General features: G+C 36.9%; 1 protein-coding gene across 3 annotated transcripts in view; it reads left to right on the top strand.

The window, feature by feature from the left end:
• Positions 1 to 18,921, top strand: part of TEX10 (testis expressed 10) — a 63,694-nt gene that overhangs the window by 44,216 nt on the left and 557 nt on the right. For all 3 annotated transcript variants that reach the window (XM_077912691.1, XM_077912692.1, XM_077912693.1), the window contains exons 12-14: positions 10,147 to 10,227; positions 11,838 to 12,019; positions 17,851 to 18,061. In XM_077912691.1, coding sequence (XP_077768817.1) covers positions 10,147 to 10,227; positions 11,838 to 12,019; positions 17,851 to 18,061 — 474 coding nt within the window. The remainder of the gene's footprint in view (positions 1 to 10,146; positions 10,228 to 11,837; positions 12,020 to 17,850; positions 18,062 to 18,921) is intronic.

Below are 18,921 nucleotides of genomic sequence, written 5' to 3'. Positions count from 1 at the left end.
CTTTTTTTTAGTAGGTATTCACAAAATACAGTTCAGAACAGAAGATAATAAAAAAGTCTTTTCCCATTCCCTCTCAGACACCCATTTTTTTCCTCCTCAGTTTCTAAATGTACTCTTTCAGATATCTTCTGTCTTTATAAATGTCTAAGTATATTATTTTGGTTTTCTTTTACAAAATAACATACTTTATATACATTTATCTGGACCTTGCCATTTTGTTTTATTTTATTTTATAAGATTTTATTTATTTGAGAGAGCGGGTGTGTGCACATGTGCACGCAAAACCGCGGGGGCGGGGGGTAGGGCAGAGGGAGAAGCAGACTCCCTGCTGAGTGGGAAGCCCAACTTGGGGTTTGATCTGAAGACCCTGGGATCATGACCTGAGCTGTAAGGCAGACATTTAATCACTGAACCACCCAGGTGCCATTAGACCTTGCCATTTTCATTTAGTATTTTTGTGATTATTCCTTCTGAGCACTGACAGAAGAATTGTGTGACTTTCCTGTTAACAATGGAAACTGTAGTTAACAGGGAAAGATCACAAAGGAAACCAGAATCTCTTTCCAGGGATACTCTTTACAAATGGAGACTTCTCTTCCAGAGCCAATGAAAGGTTTTAATATTAATTATCATTTATAAAATACTGGATGGTTGTAAAAGAATGTTTTTTTTTTAACATGGATAAGCTCTGAAGAATAATAACATAAATCCAGTTTAAGAAATAGAACATTTTGGGGCACCTGGGTGGCTCAGTTAGTTAAGCATCTTGCCTTCAGCTCAGGTTGGGATGGAGCCCCACGTCAGGCTCCCTGCCCAGTGGGGAGTCTGCTTCTCCCTCTGCCTCTACCCCTGCTCATTCTCTTTCTCTCAAATAAAATCTTAAAAGAACAGTTTTAATTTCTATTAGTTTTTATTTATTTATTCATGAGAGACACAGACTGAGAGAGAGAGGCAGAGACACAGGCAGAGGGAGAAGTGGGCTCCTCACAGGGAGCCCGATGTGGGACTTGATCTCATATCCCAGGATCATCCACTGAGCCACAAAGGCATCCCTTAGTTTTTATTTTTGAAGATTTATTTATTTTAGAGCAAGAGTGTGTGCACCATATGTACAAGTGGTGGGAGGGGTAAAAGGAGAGAATCCTTGAGCAGACTCCGTACTGAGCATAGACCCTGCCTGACAATGGGGATTGATCCCCATGTCCCATGAGATCATGACCTGAGCTGAAATGAAGTTAAATATTTAACTGACTGAGCCACTTAGGCACCCCTGAACCCCTTTGTGCTTTCCCTCTTTCCTTTCAGAGTAATTCTGTTTTAAATTTTGTTTATCATATTCTTGGCTTTTTTACAGTTTTACCATAGTAGCACATAACTCTAAAACTGTATTGTTTAGATTTTCATGGTATTAAACTTTTAAAAAGTGAAATCTTTTTCAGTAATTTGCTTTTTATTCAGTATACTCTTCAAGTTATCTATACTAAGGAGGGCATGTGATGTAATGAGCACTGGGTGTTATATGCAACTGATGAATCATTGAACTCTATCTCTGAAACTAATATATATTGTATGTTATTTAATTTAAATATATTAAAAAATAAAGTTATTTATATTGTGTAAATGGTAGTTCATTGTTTTTATTGCTGTGTAGTATCCTATTGTAGTAAGATACCATGGTTCATTGTTTTCATAGGGTGAGTATTTTTAGCCATTTTAGCTCCACCTTGGCATATTAGCTATATGCCTCTTTGTTTTATGTTTTTTTAGGTATTTGCTCTTAAGGACAGTCTACCTTCAAACTATGCTATACCATACCATAATATAATATGTAATGATATTATATGAGGTCATTGTTTGTTTTTCTGTATGTAATGTCTTTTTTTCTCTACATGCATTTTTTTCCCTACATGTTTTTCAAGATCATCCTTGTATCACTTTCCTCAGCAATTTGATTGTATTAATTCCTTAGTGTCGTCATCGTCATCTTTCTTTTTTGGCTTGATGTTTGCTGAATATTTTTTAAGGCTTATAGTTTATTGTGTTGGGAAAAAATGTCAGTCATTCTTTCAAAAAAAGAGTTTTGGTCCCCTTTGGGACCCCAGTTACATGTGTGTTAGAATCTTGACCTTATCCTTGTAGGCCTTTGAGACTTTTTTACCTTTCCCCCCTCTTTTCAGAAAGTATGCTTGTGTATTCAAGTCATTGGACTTTCTGCATTATCTAATCTGCTCTTAAATCCAACCAAAGATTTTTTTAAAAAGATTTTATTTATTTATTTGACAGAGAAAACACAAGCCAGGGGGCAGCAGGCAGAGGGAGACGGAGAAGCAGGCCTCCCACTGAGTGGGGAGCCTGATGTATGGCTGGATCCCCAAACCCTGGGATCATGACCTGAGCTGAAGGCAGATGCTTAACTGACTGAGCCACCCAGGAGCCCCTAAAGATTTTTTTAAGACTTTTTTTTTTTTTTTGAGCAGTTCTAAGTTCACAGAAAAATTGAAGTGAAGGAATGGGTATTTCCTCTGTATAACCCCTCATATTCATAGCTTCCTCCATTATCAACATCTTCCATGAGAGTGGTTCATTTGTTAGAATTAATGATTCTGTATCGATGTAATTAACCCAAAGTCCACAGTTAACATGATTCACTCTTGGTGTTACACATTTTTGGATCTGGACAAATGTTTGATACCATATTATCTATTCTTATTATCTCATACAAAGTGTTTTTATTGCCCTAAAATCATCTGTGCTCTGCCTATTCATCCTCTACACCCCCAACACCTGACAACCACTGATTTTGTTTTCTTTAACTATCTGTATTTTTTCTTTTATAGAATGTCATATGGAACTGTATAGGATATTGCCTTTTTAGATTGGCTGTTACTTTGACTTAGTAATATTCTATAAGATTCCTCAGTGTTTTTTCATGGCTTCATAGCTCATTGCTTTTTAGTGCTAATAGTGCATTGTGAATAAAACTGTGTAGGTTTATAAACATTCAGGTGTGTAAGTTTTTGTGTAGACATGTTTTCAGCTCCTTTGGGTAAATACCAAGGAAGCATTTGCTGGATCACATGGTAAGAGTGTGTTTAATTTTGTAAGAAACACCAAACTGCCTTCCAAAGTGGTTGTACCATTTTGCGATCCTACCAGCAATGAATGAGTTTCTGTTGCTCCAGATCTTTGCCAGCATTTGGTGTCAGTGTTTTGGATATTGGCCACTCTAATAGGTGTGTAGCGTCTCATTATTTATTTATTTTTTTTAAAGATTTTATTTATTTATTCATGAGAGATACAGAGAGAGAGAGAGAGGGGCAGAGCCACAGGCAGAGGGAGAAGCAGGCTTTCTGTAATGAGCCTGATGTGGGACTCAATCCCGGATCCCAGGATCACACCCTGAGCTGAAGGCAGACGCTCAACCACTGAGCCACCCAGGAGTCCCTCATTATTTAATTTTGATTTCTCTGATAATATATGATATGGCGCATCTATTCATGTTGATTTACCATATGTCTTCTTTGGTGATGTATCTGTTAACAGTCTTTAGCCCATTTTTTAATCGGGTTATTGTTGAGTTTTAAGTGTTCTTTGAATATTTTGGATAACGGTACTTTATCAAATAGGTGTTTTGCAAAGATTTTCTCCCAATCTGTGGCTTATTTTTTCATACTCTTGACATTCTCTTTTGTGGAGCAGAAGTTTTAAATTTCAGTGAAGTCCGGCTTATCATTTCTTTCCTGCATTGTGCCTTTGGTGTTATATCTAAAAAGTCATCACCATACTTAAGATCATTTAGGTTTTACTTCCTGTGTTGTCTTCTAAGTCATTTATAGTTTTTTATTTTGCATTTTACATTTAGGTCTGTTACCATTCTGAGTTAATTTTTGTGAAGAGTCTAGATTTAGTTAGTATGGATTGTTAAAGCACCATTTGTTACAAAGTCTATCTTTGCTTCATTGTCAAAGATCATTTGCCTATGAGTCTATTGCTGAGCTCTCTATTCTGTTCCGTTAATCTCTTTGTTCTTTCACCAGTACTATAGTATCTTGATTACTGTAGCTTTATAGTAATTTAATTTATGAAGTTGGATATCATCAGTCCTTTAACTTTGTTCTTTTCCTTTAATACTGTGTTGGCTGTTCTGGGTTTTTTCGCCTGGATTTTTTGCCTGTTTTTTTTTTTTTTTTTCCCCCTAAATAAACTTTAGACTTAGTTTGTTGATATCTACAAAATGATTTATGGGGATTTTGATTAGATTTGCATTGAGTCTATGGATGAATTTGGGAAGAACTGACATCTTGACATTACTGAGTCTTTCTATCCCATAAACATGAAATACCTCCCATTTATTTTATTCTTGGATTTCATTCATCAGAATTTTGTAGTTTTCCTCATACAGATCTTGTACCTATTTTAAGTTTATATCTAACTATTTCTCTTCTTAGAGATGCTAATGTAAATTTAATTTCATATTCAATTCAATGTTCTTATGAATAATATTCATAATGAGCATTCATGTTTGTTCAATGCTGATATTTGGAAAATGGACTTTTATATATTCATATTGTATCCTGTAATCTTGCTATAATTACTTATTAGTTCCAATAATTTTTTGTGAATTGTTAAAGATTTTCTACATAGTCATGTCATTTATGAACAAAGACCAAGAAGTGAATTTTAAATTTTATATAATGTATTTTTTATCTCCTCTTTTTTCTTTAACTTTTTTTTTTTTAAAGTAATCACTACACTGAACATGGGGCTTGAATCTACCACCCTAAGATCAAGAGTCACATGCTCCACCCACTGAGTCATCCAGGCACCCCTTCCTTATTTTAAACATGTTTATAATAATAGGTATTTTATTTTATCTATTTATTTATTTAATATTTTTATTTTTTTAAAGATTGTATTCATGAGAGACACAGAGAGGCAGAGACATAGGCAGAGGGAGAAGCAGACTTCCTGCAGGGAACCCAATGTGGGACTTGATCCCAGGACCCTGGGATCACAACCTGAGCCAAAGGCAGGTGCTCAACCACTGATATACCCAGGCATCCTCTTATCTGCTAATTCTCTCATGTCATTTATATTGATTGGTTTTTCTCCTGGTTATGTAGCACATTTTTTTTAAAAGATTTTATTTATTCATGAGAGACACAGAGAGAGAGAGGCAGAGGGAGAAGCCGACTTCCCCTGGGGACCCTGATGTGGGACTTGATCCCCTGATCAGGAATCATGCCCTGAGCCAAAGGCAGACACTCAACCACTGAGCCACCCAGGTGTCCATATATAGCACAGTTTTAAGTTCCTTGTCATGCTTAGTAGTTTTGAGTGCATGTTGGACAATGGACATTTTTTGTTAGATTATGCTGGAGTGTTTTGCTTTGTTCTGGGAGGCAGTCAAGTTACTTGAGTATTAGCTTTATCCTCTCGAGTCTTGTTTTTAAGTTTTGTTGGTGTGGTTATTAGAGCAAGTGGGCTTGAGTCAAGGATCAACAAATTACAGCTTATAGGCCCAAACCAGGTTGGCCCTGTTTTTGTACCACCTTGGACCTAAGAGTGGTGTTTACATTTTTTTCAGTTGTTAAAACAAAAACCCCCACAAGAATATGTGAGAGAATATGTGGCCTACACAGCCTAAGATATGTATTATTTGGCCCTTTACAGAAAAAGCTTACCAACCCTGCCCTTGTGCTAATTTATCTGTATAATTAATGTTCTCATTCTGAGCACCATCTGAATAAAACCTACATGTTCTATGAAGACCCCATTGGTTAGAACTTAAACATCTCTGCTCTATTTGAGCTTTGTTGTTGTTGTTTTTTTTTTTTTTAAAGGTTTTATTTATTCATTCATGAAAGATGTAGAGAAAGAGGCAGAGACATAGGCAGAGGGTGAAGCAGGCTCCATGCAGGGAGCCTGATGTGGGACTCGATCCAGGGACTCCAGGATCACGCCCTGGGCCAAAGGCAGACGCTCAACCGCTGAGCCACCCAGGCGTCCCTCTATTTGAGCTTTGGAATTGTTTTGTTCATAGCTCCTGTTTATTCTTTGGCCTTGTAGATTTCCACCTTGTACATTAACAGCTTTGTTTAGCAGTATACCTCAGGACATTGGAGCTTTCTCTCCCAACAGGAGGATAAGAATTTGGCTTTATGAAATGGCCTGTATTGGAGGACAGAAAATCCTGCCAACCTTTTGACTGTCTTCTAGGACTAAACTGAAAAAAAAAAGGAGACTCAAGGGACTTTAGAGATGTTGGATTCCCCTCCATCCCGGCATTCCTAAATTCTTAAGCTACAAACGAAGAGAAGCTTAAAAGCTACACCAGTAACTTGTGTGACTCATGGTGCTCAAGAAACCATGATTGCTTAAAGTTCCTGTCCTGGAAGTGGGTTAGGGCTTCAGTGGACACACAGGCACTCATTAGAGACCTCTAAGGGCACTACCTTAGGAATAGGGATACACAAACACGGACCATGAATATAGATTAAAGGAGAATTTCACCAAAGGATTACTGAGGACCTCTGAAGACAGTGGAAATTGTAAAACTTACTGAGAAATATTAAAGATAAGCTAAGTACATGCCATGGATTGGGAAACTCCAATATTGTAAAATAATAGCTCTCCCTAAATTAATCTACAGTATATATAAATTCAGTGTAATCCAAATCAGAGCAGATGTTTTTGTGGAAATTGAAAAGGTGATTCCAAAATTTATATTGAAATGCAGAGGATCAAGAATAGCAAGACAGTGTTGAATAAACATAAAGCTGGAGGCTCTATATTACCAGATATCTACTATAAAACTATAGTAATTAAGCATGTGTGATAATCCGAAAAAGCAGTGGAGCACAAAAGGACCCTGCATAATACATGGTTTCCAATACTACAATAAAGACAGCTTGAGTAAAGTGAGTTTGTTTCCTCACCTACCCACTTAAAGGAATAATGGGGTAAGGAAAGAGCCCTAGAAGAGAGTCCAGCCAGCTGTCTTGTCTCTTTCTTACGTTTTGTATTATTGGTTAATAATTGTTGAGAGACTGCCAACATTGGAAGGGTAAAATCTGTCAAAAGGTAAATCTAATGACATTTTCTTCTGATATGGATTGTTAGTATGTGGAAATACTCATTCTGTAAATACATTCTTTGATATAACTTTATTTAGGAAATGAAAGCATCTCTTGATCTGAATTTTAGTGTTTTAATAGGTTTTTTCTTTTAGCATTTTAGTACAGTAATAAAAATATAAGAAGTGTTAGGTGCATGGCAGTTCTGTGCATATTCTGATGAAATTTGGTAGAAAAATAGTTCCACCTAGAAATTAAATGTATAAATCCTTAAGAAAAATAAGTCTTTGTATATTTTTTAAAAATCCTTAATTTCCACTTTGGACCAAATTATCATGCTTATTCTGGAACTATGCAGTGTAAAGTCGGGGTTCTGATATATGCAAGTTTCTGTTAACATAGTAATGTGCAAGAGTGAGGACTATATATGTGTATGTTGGTGAGTGTGCACATACATGTGTTTATATTAATGTTTATTTGCCCTTGAAACAAATTCAAACTTAGAGAAAAATTACAACTATAGTACAAAGAACTTTTTTTTCATAGACTGTGACATAATGCCCATAGCCCATACTTTAGCTTGTGTGTCTTAGAAACAAGCATTCCATTATATTACCACAATCTAGTCCTCAAAACTAGGAAATTAAGATTGGCATGTTATCATCATTTAATCCTCAAACCTCAATCATGTTTTGCCAGTTGTCCCAATAATTTTTTTTTTTTAAGGTAAGCTTTATGCCTAACGGGCTTGAACTCACCACCCTGAGATCAAGTGTCACTTCCTCTGCCCACTGAACCAGCAGGTGCCCCTCAATAATGTTCTTCAGAGCAAAAGGATCCACACCCAATTTTTTGTGGCATTTAGTTGAAATGTCTGTTTAATCTCCTTCAATTTGGTATGGTTCCACAGTCTTTCCTTGTGTTTTGTTGACCATGACACTTTGAAGAACATTGGGACACTTATTTTGTAAAATTTTCCTCTTATTTGGGTTAATGTTCCCTCATGGTTAAATTCAGGCTATACAAATTTGGTAGGAATATGACACAAGTGATGCTGTGGTATTTTGCTTGTATCCTGTCAGGTGGTGTGTGGTTTCCATTTGTCCCATTAGATACTTGATTTGCTCACTTGATGAAGTGCTGCCTGCCCAATTCTCCACTGCTTGCTTTTTATCTTTTGTAATTAATAATTTATGGAGATATTTTGAAACTGTTCATATCCCATTTTTTATTAGTCTGTATTTATTTGTGTTAGTATGGTTTCCTATTTTATAGTGGGTCACTATAAAATTTAGTCTTTTTTTGTTCTTTTGACATGTACTCATTTTTTTCTGAGTACTTCCTTACTCTCTTGTACCACAGATTGTTCAAGATTCATACTTTATTTTCTCTGTCTCAGCCCTGCAATGATATTTTTTAAGAAGCCCAGTTTTTCTTTAAGTGGAGAATGGTATTTTGAAACCAACTTTAGGACTCTGGGGTGTGGTCATTGCTCTTGGACCTTGGTGCTCCCAGGCTGTCATGGACAGAAATCATCAATTTAACACCACAGGGTTCATTTTAATTGTCTTCTTTTCCTCTTGTACCTGCCTCTTCTGAAGGTGAGAACCCTGGCTTCTGTTACACTTAATATAATTTACTTGATCAATTTGTCTATAATTAATCTCCGTTTGGTGCCACCCCTCTCCCATGCAAGCATTTTCCTCACCCCATTTGAATTCCCAACTTGTTGGGGGTTCCTGGGTTACTCTCTTCCCTCCATCACTGCAGCTCTCCTGCCTACTCTAGTGATGATGTTTACCTGATTGAGCCCCACACAGTGGCTTTAGAACTGAATTGTTCAGGAAGGGAAGGGGTGGTGGAAAGGAAGAGACTAAATGGTCATTTAATAGTGAATGGGCCTTATCAAATGTGATTCATCTTTTGATAATAAAAATATTCACTGCCTATTTTGAAGTAGGATGATGGCATTAGAAATATGTTATTTACATTGTTACTTACAAGGATAAAAGAAAATAAAAATTGCCATATGAAAACTCTGGGTAGTTATTAATTTAGAAGAGGTTTTATAGAGAAATAATGCAACAAGCTATTGATTTTTCAGGGTTGGTTGACAGTTCCCTTAAATTTAGTTTCACTGTCATCTTGCTAGAGTGATATTCTTGTTTCCACCAATCTTGTCTTTCCATGTGATTCCTTCACATATTTCACTTTTGGCATCGCACTCCATCAGTTTCTGGAATTGTGTAATAATGTCTCTGAAGGACTTGATGTTGTCCTTCTCTCCTCTTGTTTCCTTGAGAACTTAGAAAATTAAAAATACTAAGGATTTGACTCTCACCTTCCTTATATTTTTCTTTTCCTGTGGATTGTTCTCTTCTTTTTACCTTTGGGGAATAGGAAGCATTATAATTAATTCGAAGAGGATATTAGTATTTTCTGGATCATAATTGTTTTTCTATGGTACATTTTCCTACCAAGTGGAAAAAAGGCTGTTAGCCCTCCATTCACATCACTCAGATCTTTGTTTTATTTGTTTTTATTATTTTTTAAAGATTTTATTTATTCATGAGAGACACAGAGAGAGAGGCAGAGACACACAGGCAGAGGGAGAAGCAGGCTCTCCACAAGGAGCCCCATGTAGGGACCAGATTCCTGGTCTCCAGGGTCACGCCCTGGGCTGAAGGTGGCGCTAAACCGCTGAGCCACCCGGGCTGCCCAGATCTTTCTGTTTTAGCACTTACTAATAGAAAGATAGTTTCTACATTGGTAGCTTGAAGCTACTTTTTTTAGAGCTGTGAGAGAGGAGTTTCTCAGTCTTTTCATTCCTGTGCCTGGCACCTGGTAGGACTACCTCAGTGTCTGGTAAATATTTAATTAATAAATTGTTTGGAAAATTAGCTCATATATGAAACTTAATTGTTTTACCTTTGACATTTGCATCTTCAAAGTAATTTTTTGTTAAATCTTCTGTTATTTGTAGGGTAAGTAGGTTAAAAAAAATTCTGTAGAACTTGTTTCTGACCTAAAATGTCCTGATTTGGTTCCTGGTTTTCTCCTTTTCTGACAGACAGTTTGTCACAGTTTATTGGTTATCCCTGCTCGAAGCCAGAGCTTTGACATCCTGCAGAGTGCCATCAGTAAGCATTTGGTAAATATACTTTTTTTTTTTTTTTTGCTTTCCTACTCAAAAAAGCAGACAATTCTTGGTTTAATAGTGGGTTTGCCATAGGCAAGGAGAAAGTGAGTGTGCAGAATTTTAAGCTTAATAGTTCCATGGCCTCATAGCATGATGTTGTGATAAGAACTGGGAAATCTCAATGTTTTTCCTGGCTGTTACTAATTAATTCTGTTAACTTGGGAAATTCCCCTTTTCTAGGACCTTACTTTCTACATCTGCAATGAAGGGCTTTAAAATTTTACATTAGGTTCTTGATTTAATTAACATGTACTTGGTATTGGTGTATTGGGAATCCAGCATCCAGACTGGGGTCTAATTTCCACCGTGAAGATTTGGGTTCTGAAGTAGGGATGTAACCTAACAGGCTCAAGGCCTGGTCACTAGCAGCGGCAAGCTCAGCCTTGAGACTATCTTGTCTTCTGGCCAGTTGGTGTTCCTTTTTCTCATTGGCTATGCCTGGGTTTTTGGTTTTTAGCTTCCTCCAACATTTATACTTGGATCTTTGGCTTATTATAGTTACGTATAGTGCAAAGGGAGGGCTCCCACAGTTTATCTTCTAGGCACTCTCACTTGTTTGGGTAATTTTATGGGTACATTCCAACCCCCTTTTCTCCTTTAAAATGTTATTTCCCTTAAGTTGGAAGAATATTGTTTTAAATTCCCAGTACTTTTCTCTCTGCTGTTGAACTTCCAGTCCTTATGCACTGTGTCTCTAAAGATCCTTACCTTTTTTACTTTTCATCTCTTCTTTAGGTATTAGTGCCCTCCTTTGATTACACTCCTTATTCTAGTTAAAAGATCACCATGTTAGTCAGTCTTGGCCACTATATTTAGACAGCCTGATCAGAACCTGCAGACTTTCATAATAATTAAACAGTAGTGTCCAGGAGATTTAAACCATGCATACATAACAGTTATAAGTTAGAGTCCACCTTAATGATAGTTTATAGGAGAGTCCAGATGAATACATATACCATGATGTCCCTTATTGGGGTTTTGGGGCAGTGAAGCAATCAAGTGTTAAATATAGTAATGTCTTACTTCAGGGTGTTTTACTTCGTCATGTCTGAATGACTAGCTAAATTAAAGGGCAGGGGAAGGCTAATTGTAAAATGAACTCTGGTTTGTACATTTAATTCCCTGGGGTGGGGGTGGTGGCAGGTATTAGACTTTTCTAGTCTGAAGAATCTAATATGGATCATGTGAGTGCTGTTGTTGGTATCAAGATTTTTTTGGGGGGGTGCCTGAAATAATCTTTTTAGATGATAGTATTTCTGACCATCAGAAATTGTAATGTCTTGAAAATTTTAGTAGATTTTTTGTTATAGAGGGGAGGCGTGGATTAGGTAAATAGTATTTCTTGAGTTGTCATGCTTTCAAAGAAGTTATTTAATATAATAGTTAAATTCCTAAGAGAAAACAGGACCTTAAGGTATGGCAGGTGGCAAGTTTATTATGTATATACTGTTTTTCATTAGAAGTGATGTTAGATGTTAACTCTCTATTTAATGGGGTTTGGTTTTATCCTGGAGAGAAGGACTGTTGTGAAGAGGTCATTAATCTCATGTTTTTCTGCCTAGGTTGGGTTGACTGTAATTCCTGACAGTACAGCTGGCTGTGTTTTGGGTGTTATCTGTAAGCTCCTGGATCATACGTGTGTACTTAGTGAGACTCTCCTGCCATTTTTGGCTTCTTGTTGCTACAGTCTTCTTTATTTTCTGCTCACTTTAGAGAAAGGAGAAGCAGAACATCTAAGAAAGAGGTAATAGTTTTTGTATTCTTCAACTTTAATTTTTTCCCTAACTGCTGCAACTGAATAAATAAATTTTAAGAAGAGTGAAAGAAAATTAGATTTTGGAAAGATCTTAAATTCTCTTTCTGAGTTTGTGTAAACCGAATGTCATTTTCTTTGTTCTTTCATAAATTCTCATTGGGTTGATAAGAATTTTTAGTTTTTGTTTTTTCCTTTAGGCTACAAATTTGAAAAATCAGATGGCATAAAGTTTCTTAGGAGCTTTCCTTATTAATGTTGCTGTAGGTCTAACAAGAAAAATTCTATCTACCTTTGAAAGAATGTGCTTATTAATAAGTACAAAGCCTTTGTATTTTGTTTTGGGCTCATTAGAGCTAACTAGAATTTTTAAGTTCTTGGATTTAAGGATATTTTTCTAAGATGCTAGTGTTTGTATTAGTACTTTAGCTCTTATATAATATTTAGGCTGAAGTTTCTAGCATAGTTTAGAATATTTCACTTTAATTTTAAAAAGTATTCTCGTACTATGTTCTTATTGGTATGCCTGTTAACATTTTTTATAGAAATCTAGATTTTTCTTTTTAAGACTTTATGAGAGAGAGAGAGAGAGAGAGAGAGGCAGAGACACAGGCAGAGGGAGAAGCAGGCTCCATGCAGGGAGCCTGATGACAGGACTTGATGCCAGGACTCGATCCTGGGACTTCCAGGATCACACGCTGGGCTGAAGGCAGGCACTAAACTGCTGAGCCACCAGGGATCCTCCAGAAATCTAGATTTCTATAGAAATCTATAATTTTTTAAAAAAAAATCTAATAGTATAAGAAAATAAAAATTAGTCTATTGCCTGTTAACATTTTGATATTTGTCTTTCTAGTTTTTTAACTTTTACATATCATAAAAATAAACATATGTATGAAATATTTATATAGTTTAAGAAGTAAGTATAAACTGAACATCCATTTAACCAGTCTTCAGGTTCAGAAATAGAATTTTATCAACACACTCTGTGTACCCTCTACAATTACCTTTCTCTTTTAAACCCTTTAGAGATCGCTTTTATATGTTAAATAACAAAAGTTCAACCTAGTAAACTTTAAAGATCTAATTGGCTGTATTAATTGATTCATTAATTGGGCAGCATCCCATCTAGCAAGTAGAGGGGAGCTCTCAAAGGCTATAAAAAGGGAAAGGTTTTTAAAGGTAGACAAGGAGTGGAAAAAAGGAAAGAATCTATCCTTTAGGCAGGTTGCCCTTCCAAGGGGAATTGAAGAGGAAGGAAGGAAGTTTTTCCTAGTGCTGACCAGAAAGTTCCCATGTTGACTGGTGGTTAAAGGTCACGTTTTTTGGGGGGTTGAAACTGTAGTTATTTTAGGTATTAAGTCTTAGTTTGCTGACTTGGGGCCTTCACCTAAGTGACACCGTTTTGAACCTGTGGTTTTCTTAACCTGTTAATCACTTCCTTACCTTTTATTAAAGATTTTATGTGGATTTGTAAACAATACAATTTTTGTTTTGCATATTTTAAGAATTTTATATAAAATTCCATATGTATTTTTGTGATATGATTGTCATTTATGAGTCATTCATGTTGATTCAGAAATTTATTTCACTTTTGTTTCTCTGTACTAGGGCTTAAGCAAATTTCTTTCTCTAAAGAGTCAGATATTAAATATTTTAGGTTTTTAATATATAGAGTCTCTTGTCAGAACTATTCAGCACTGCCCTGGCAGTAGGAAAGCAGCAACAAAGACATGTAAATGAATGAGTGTGGCTGTGTTTTAGTAAAACTGTTTATAAATATGGGCTGTGAGTATGATAGGCTGTAATCTAGCCAGTACACTTACTCTACAGTGTTTTGTTATATGAATGCACAGTAACTTACCATTTTACTGTCAACAGAGATTTAGATTTTTTTTTTTGCCAAGTACATATGTATGTTTAAAATGGATTTTATTTAAAATAGACTGTAAAATTTACACATAAACACAGATGTGAGTTTTCCTTACGTATCATCAAACTTTAGGTCTGATAGGTCAAGACAAGGCTTTATAAATCCCAAGGAACGTCTCAGGGTTCAAAAAGTTTTATAAGTGTCCCCATTTATGAAATGTGTATGTTGCTATTTGTTATTTCCTGTCACTTGAAATACAGTCCCTTTACTGAATACTTTGAGACGTTTCAAAGATCATTTATAATTTCTTATAGAGAAACCTCCCACTTTTGACTCTGTGGCTGGACAGAACAAAGTTTATTATATGAAATATTTTTTGCTTGTTTAAAATGCTTAGTTTTAAATGTTTTATGCTAGATATTGAAACAGTTGGTATTTCCAGATCCTTGATATCTCTTGGGGTAACATGATTTAGTCTCTGCCAGCCAGTCTTAAGTACTTAAATTTCCCTTTGGGTGACCCCTACTCCCTGAGGAGGTTTTTGTAAGGTTATAAATAATGAGAATGCCAGATTACTAAGGAGGCTTTAATTTCACAAAAGCTGGCCAAAACATTGGGTTTGACCAGTCAGTTTGAGTTGTTAAAAACTCTGGCCACTGGACTTTGAAGAAACTATTCTATCGTCTTCTGGACTCATTGTTAGTAACAAAAAAATCTCTTGTCACTAAGCCCTCTTGGTTGTAGGTAGTAATCTGTTCTTCTCTATGGTTTTATTGTTTTCTTCTTACCTTTGTGGTGTTGCCAATCAAGGTGTGTCCTAATGTAGGTTTATTTATCCTGCTTCTTGAGACAGTGTACTTTTTGATCTGAAGACTGGGTGTTTCTCCCTCAGGTCTGGGAAGTGCTGTTACTATTTCTGTTACCTCCCTGGTTGTTTCCGTTCTCTCCTACAACCTCCTTTAAATGAAGGGTTCTTCTCAATCTGTCCTGTACCTCTGAACATCTTCTGCTTTGCTATATGTTTTATTTAACCCTGTTAAGTTTTAATTTCATCAGCTCTATTCTTTGCTCTGTTGTTGGTTTTTAACTTAGCTTTTTGTCATCCTTGGTTTTTTTCATGATTTATTGGTCTTACTTTAAAGTCCCTATCAGTTTGTTCTATTTGCTCTTTTATCCTCTGGTGTGGGAATTCTCCCTTCAGTAGGGGAGCAGGTAAGGCTCTGGAGATTGTTTTTCATGGGCTTGAACAGACTTATGGTTTGGATTGTATACCCTCTCTTTGAGTGCATCTTTTGTGAGAATTCTGTGCAGATTATGGGTCACTTTTACATATACATTTTCCTGCCTTCCAGCTACACATAGGAAACCCCGCCTCCCACACCTGGGGCCTGAAGTCTCAGCTTCCAACATTTAGCTGTTGAAAACTCAGACCTAAAAGCCCACATCCAACTCTTTATACCCCTGTTGGGGTATATGTTTATATGATTTCTGTGATGGTTTCTGGCACCTAGAAATTTTACCCATTCTGGCTTTTGGGGCTTGGCTGTGTACTTTTTTTTTTTTTTTTCCTTAAAGTATTTTATCTCTATTTCTCTGTGTTTGGAGTGGAAGGGGAGGTTGCTGTTATCTGATTGGAATTTATCAGAAATTTGTGGAGTTAGCTGAACTCCTGAAAATTGTATGCAAAATACTGAACTTTCATCACTTTATTTATTTTTTAATTTTACTTTATAATTTTAAAGATTTTATTTATTTATTCATGAAAGACACACAAGAGGCAGAAACATAGGCAGAGGGACTGTGGGGAACCTGATGTTGGGACTCAGTCCCAGGACTCTGCGATCACCACCTGAGCCAAAGGAGATGCTCAACCACTGAGCCACCCAGGTGCCCCTCATCAGTTTCTTTAGAGTGGTTTTTAGAACTACTGCTTTGAGTTCTGAAACCTCAATTTCATTGGTCCCAGTTCTGTCCTTTTTTTCTTTTTTTTAAAGTATTTATTTGAGAGAGAGTGCATGTGTGCAAGAGAGAGCAGGAGTGTGGGGGAAAAAGGGGGAGTGGCAGAAAGAGGGAAAAGCAGACTCTTCGCAGAGCAGGAAGCTCATGGGGCTCCATCCTGGGACCCTGAGATCATGACCTGAGCCCAAGGCAGAAGCCTAACTGACTGAGCCACCCAAGCGAACCCCCCAGTTCTGTCCTTTAAACACTTGTAGAATAAGTAGACTTATTCGTGTACATGACAACTCTTAGAAAACCCTAGGAATGGCTCTTGTTCATATGGTATTTCTTCTATTGCCTGTGTACCCAGGTCTCTCGTATTTTTTCGACTTGACAGTTTAAATGTGTGTTTTAAGGTGGAGTTCTAAACTTTATTGATCTATTCACTGTATTTAATATTGTGTAGAATCCATGAGCCCTTTTAGCAGTTTTGATCAGCAATTATTTGAAATCCACTCAAGTTAAAATAGAAAATGAATATTGGATCATTACGGGGGTAACTTATAAAACCCAAGGGCAAGGAATTGAAACTCATTAGGGACCAAAGTGTAGTTATCTCACATTTTCTTCTAAATTGTGTAATCTTTGTCTCTGTGCCTTATTAGCTGTGTCTGCAGTCTGGCTTTTTTCTCCTTGCACATGGCTCTCCTAACCTGGCTATGCATGAGTCAACAGGCTGGATAAAGTCTCTTATAATCTTATAAGTAAGAGAATCTGGTTGGCTTAGAGTGGATTCAGTATTCACCTTTGATGCTGTGTATGAAGTTGGGGAGGTTGATGAGAGTGTGAAAGGAGTACTGCTTCTACATCTGGAGGTAGTCAGGTTCTCTCTGAAGGATTTGGGAACTAGAAGGATTATGCACTTCTGGTAATAGAATCTGACAGACTAAGGTCAGAGCTTTTAGCAGCCAGTGGGACTCTATTTCTGCATTTAATTGACACTTCTAGCATGTGGTGAGGGTAGCTACAAATCCCCTTACTTTTTCATAAAACGTTTTTGTTCCTGCTCTATAATGATACCAAGATAATGATACTTACTAATATTTGGATTATTTCTGGCCTTTCATGACCTAGTAGTACAGTAATAGTTTCCTTACTGGCTACTTTCTGAAATCCATTTTGGTTCCTCGTGAGCACATCTTTCTCCACAAATTTGCCCTCCTTAAAACATTGAAGAGGCTCATAATTCAGGTCACAGGCTTAAAGTTCCATGAAGTTTTGTTGTTTTGTGTGTGTGGTTATTTTTAAGATTTTATTTATTTGAGTAAGAGCACATGCACCAGAGCAGAGCTAGGATAGAAGGCAGGGTGAGGGGGAAGAATCTCAAGCTGATTGTGGAGCCCAATGTGGAGCTCCATTCTACAACCCTGAGATCATGTCCTGAGCTAAAACCAAGAGTTGGATGCTTAACCAACTGAGCTACCTAGGCACCCGTTTTTTTGTTTGTTTTAAAGTAAATTCTACCCTCAACATGGGGCTCAAACTCCAAGACCCCAAGATCAAGAGTTCACGTTCTCTACTGACTGAGCCAGGCATCCCATGTTCTTTTCCTTTTTATCAGTGGGATATTCTTTTTTTTTCAGTGGGATATTCTTACTCTTGATTTTTGATATTGTATAATGGTTGAATAATGTTCAGTGGTAGAGAACAGTATGTGTGTGTAGATTGTCTAATTCTGTGTTATATATGATCAGGTTTAAGAATGTCCTGTTAAGCCCAGGAAAGTGCTGATTGCTAGGCTTCCTAGAACTCATTAAATAGGGGAGAGCACCTCCTTCTTCATTGGATTTGCTTAAAATTAGCTCTGATGAAACCTAGTTACTAGTTTTGGTTTGTGGAGTTTTATTAGAAAACACTGTGTTTCTTAAAATGACCTTTTTCAGTTTTAGGAAATATGGAAAGGGTACCTTTTCTGTGTTTTGGCTTTCTGACTCATTTTTGTCTGTTGTAGGGACAAGCTGTGGGGGGTCTGTGTCTCCATCTTGGCTCTCCTGCCTCGAGTCCTCAGGTTGATGCTGCAGAGCCTGCGGGTGAACAGAGCTGGGCCTGAGGAGCTGCCTGTTGTGGGCCAGCTGCTTCGCCTGCTGCTTCAGCATGCACCCCTCAGAACTCATATGTTAACCAATGCCATCTTGGTGCAGCAGATCATCAAGAATATCACGGTAAGAAGTGTGAAACGGGGACTTGTACCATTAGTACTAGAAAAAAGATTCATGGGCAGGGCATGGGGGTGGGTGTTGCTCTGAGGAGGTGAGGCCTCCTGTGCATTGAGTGGCTCCTAGAATTAAGCCCACTGTGGTGATTTCCTAGGGCTGCCCCTGCTGATTAGCACCTGTTACTTAACCAGGGGGAGGTCTTTGGTCCAGTCAGTAATAAAAGCCATAAAATACTCAAATTGAATTAAGGTGGCAGGCAGCTTAGAAAAGGTACAGGCATCATAGTACATACTAGCAGGATTCTTCAACTCTGTTGATTAACTGTGGTAGTTTGGCATGTTTTTAAACCTGCCAGTTATTTTACTTAGCTGTAAGAATAGCAACTTCTTTGGGTGTTGATAACCATAAAATGAGATCATTCAAGTAAAGTTTTTAGTATAACTGACATAAGTTTTCAACAAATGTTAGCTGTCATTAAAAAAATTATTTAGCAGGAATAAATTACAATCTCTAGTCACTTAGTTCACTAGAGAATAAGAGGGAAGTTAAATTGTTACAGACTTCAGCTTTGTCTAAGGGTTGGTGTTTACAAGGGCATCTCTGTTTAGCATTCTTTCACTGTTCATGGTTTGGAAGAGTTAGAGGTTTTTTATGTAGGTATTGAGGACTTTATTGATATGTAGTAATACTTCAGAGTAATAGAACTTATCCAGATGTATGTAACAGATTCTTATTCTGGATTTTCTCAGTAGCCTTCTAGACGTAATGGAAGAAGCAATAGAATAATTCAGAAATAGGAAAAAAGTCAGTAATTTGGATTATTCCAAGGTTGGAGATTCAGGCCACCTCTATAAGAGAATGACAGA

This window comes from Canis aureus, chromosome 10 (assembly GCF_053574225.1).
Source record: "Canis aureus isolate CA01 chromosome 10, VMU_Caureus_v.1.0, whole genome shotgun sequence".
NCBI classification, from domain to species: domain Eukaryota; kingdom Metazoa; phylum Chordata; class Mammalia; order Carnivora; family Canidae; genus Canis; species Canis aureus.
Note: the sequence above shows the minus strand (reverse complement) of the source record. Positions and strands in the feature narration are given on the sequence as shown.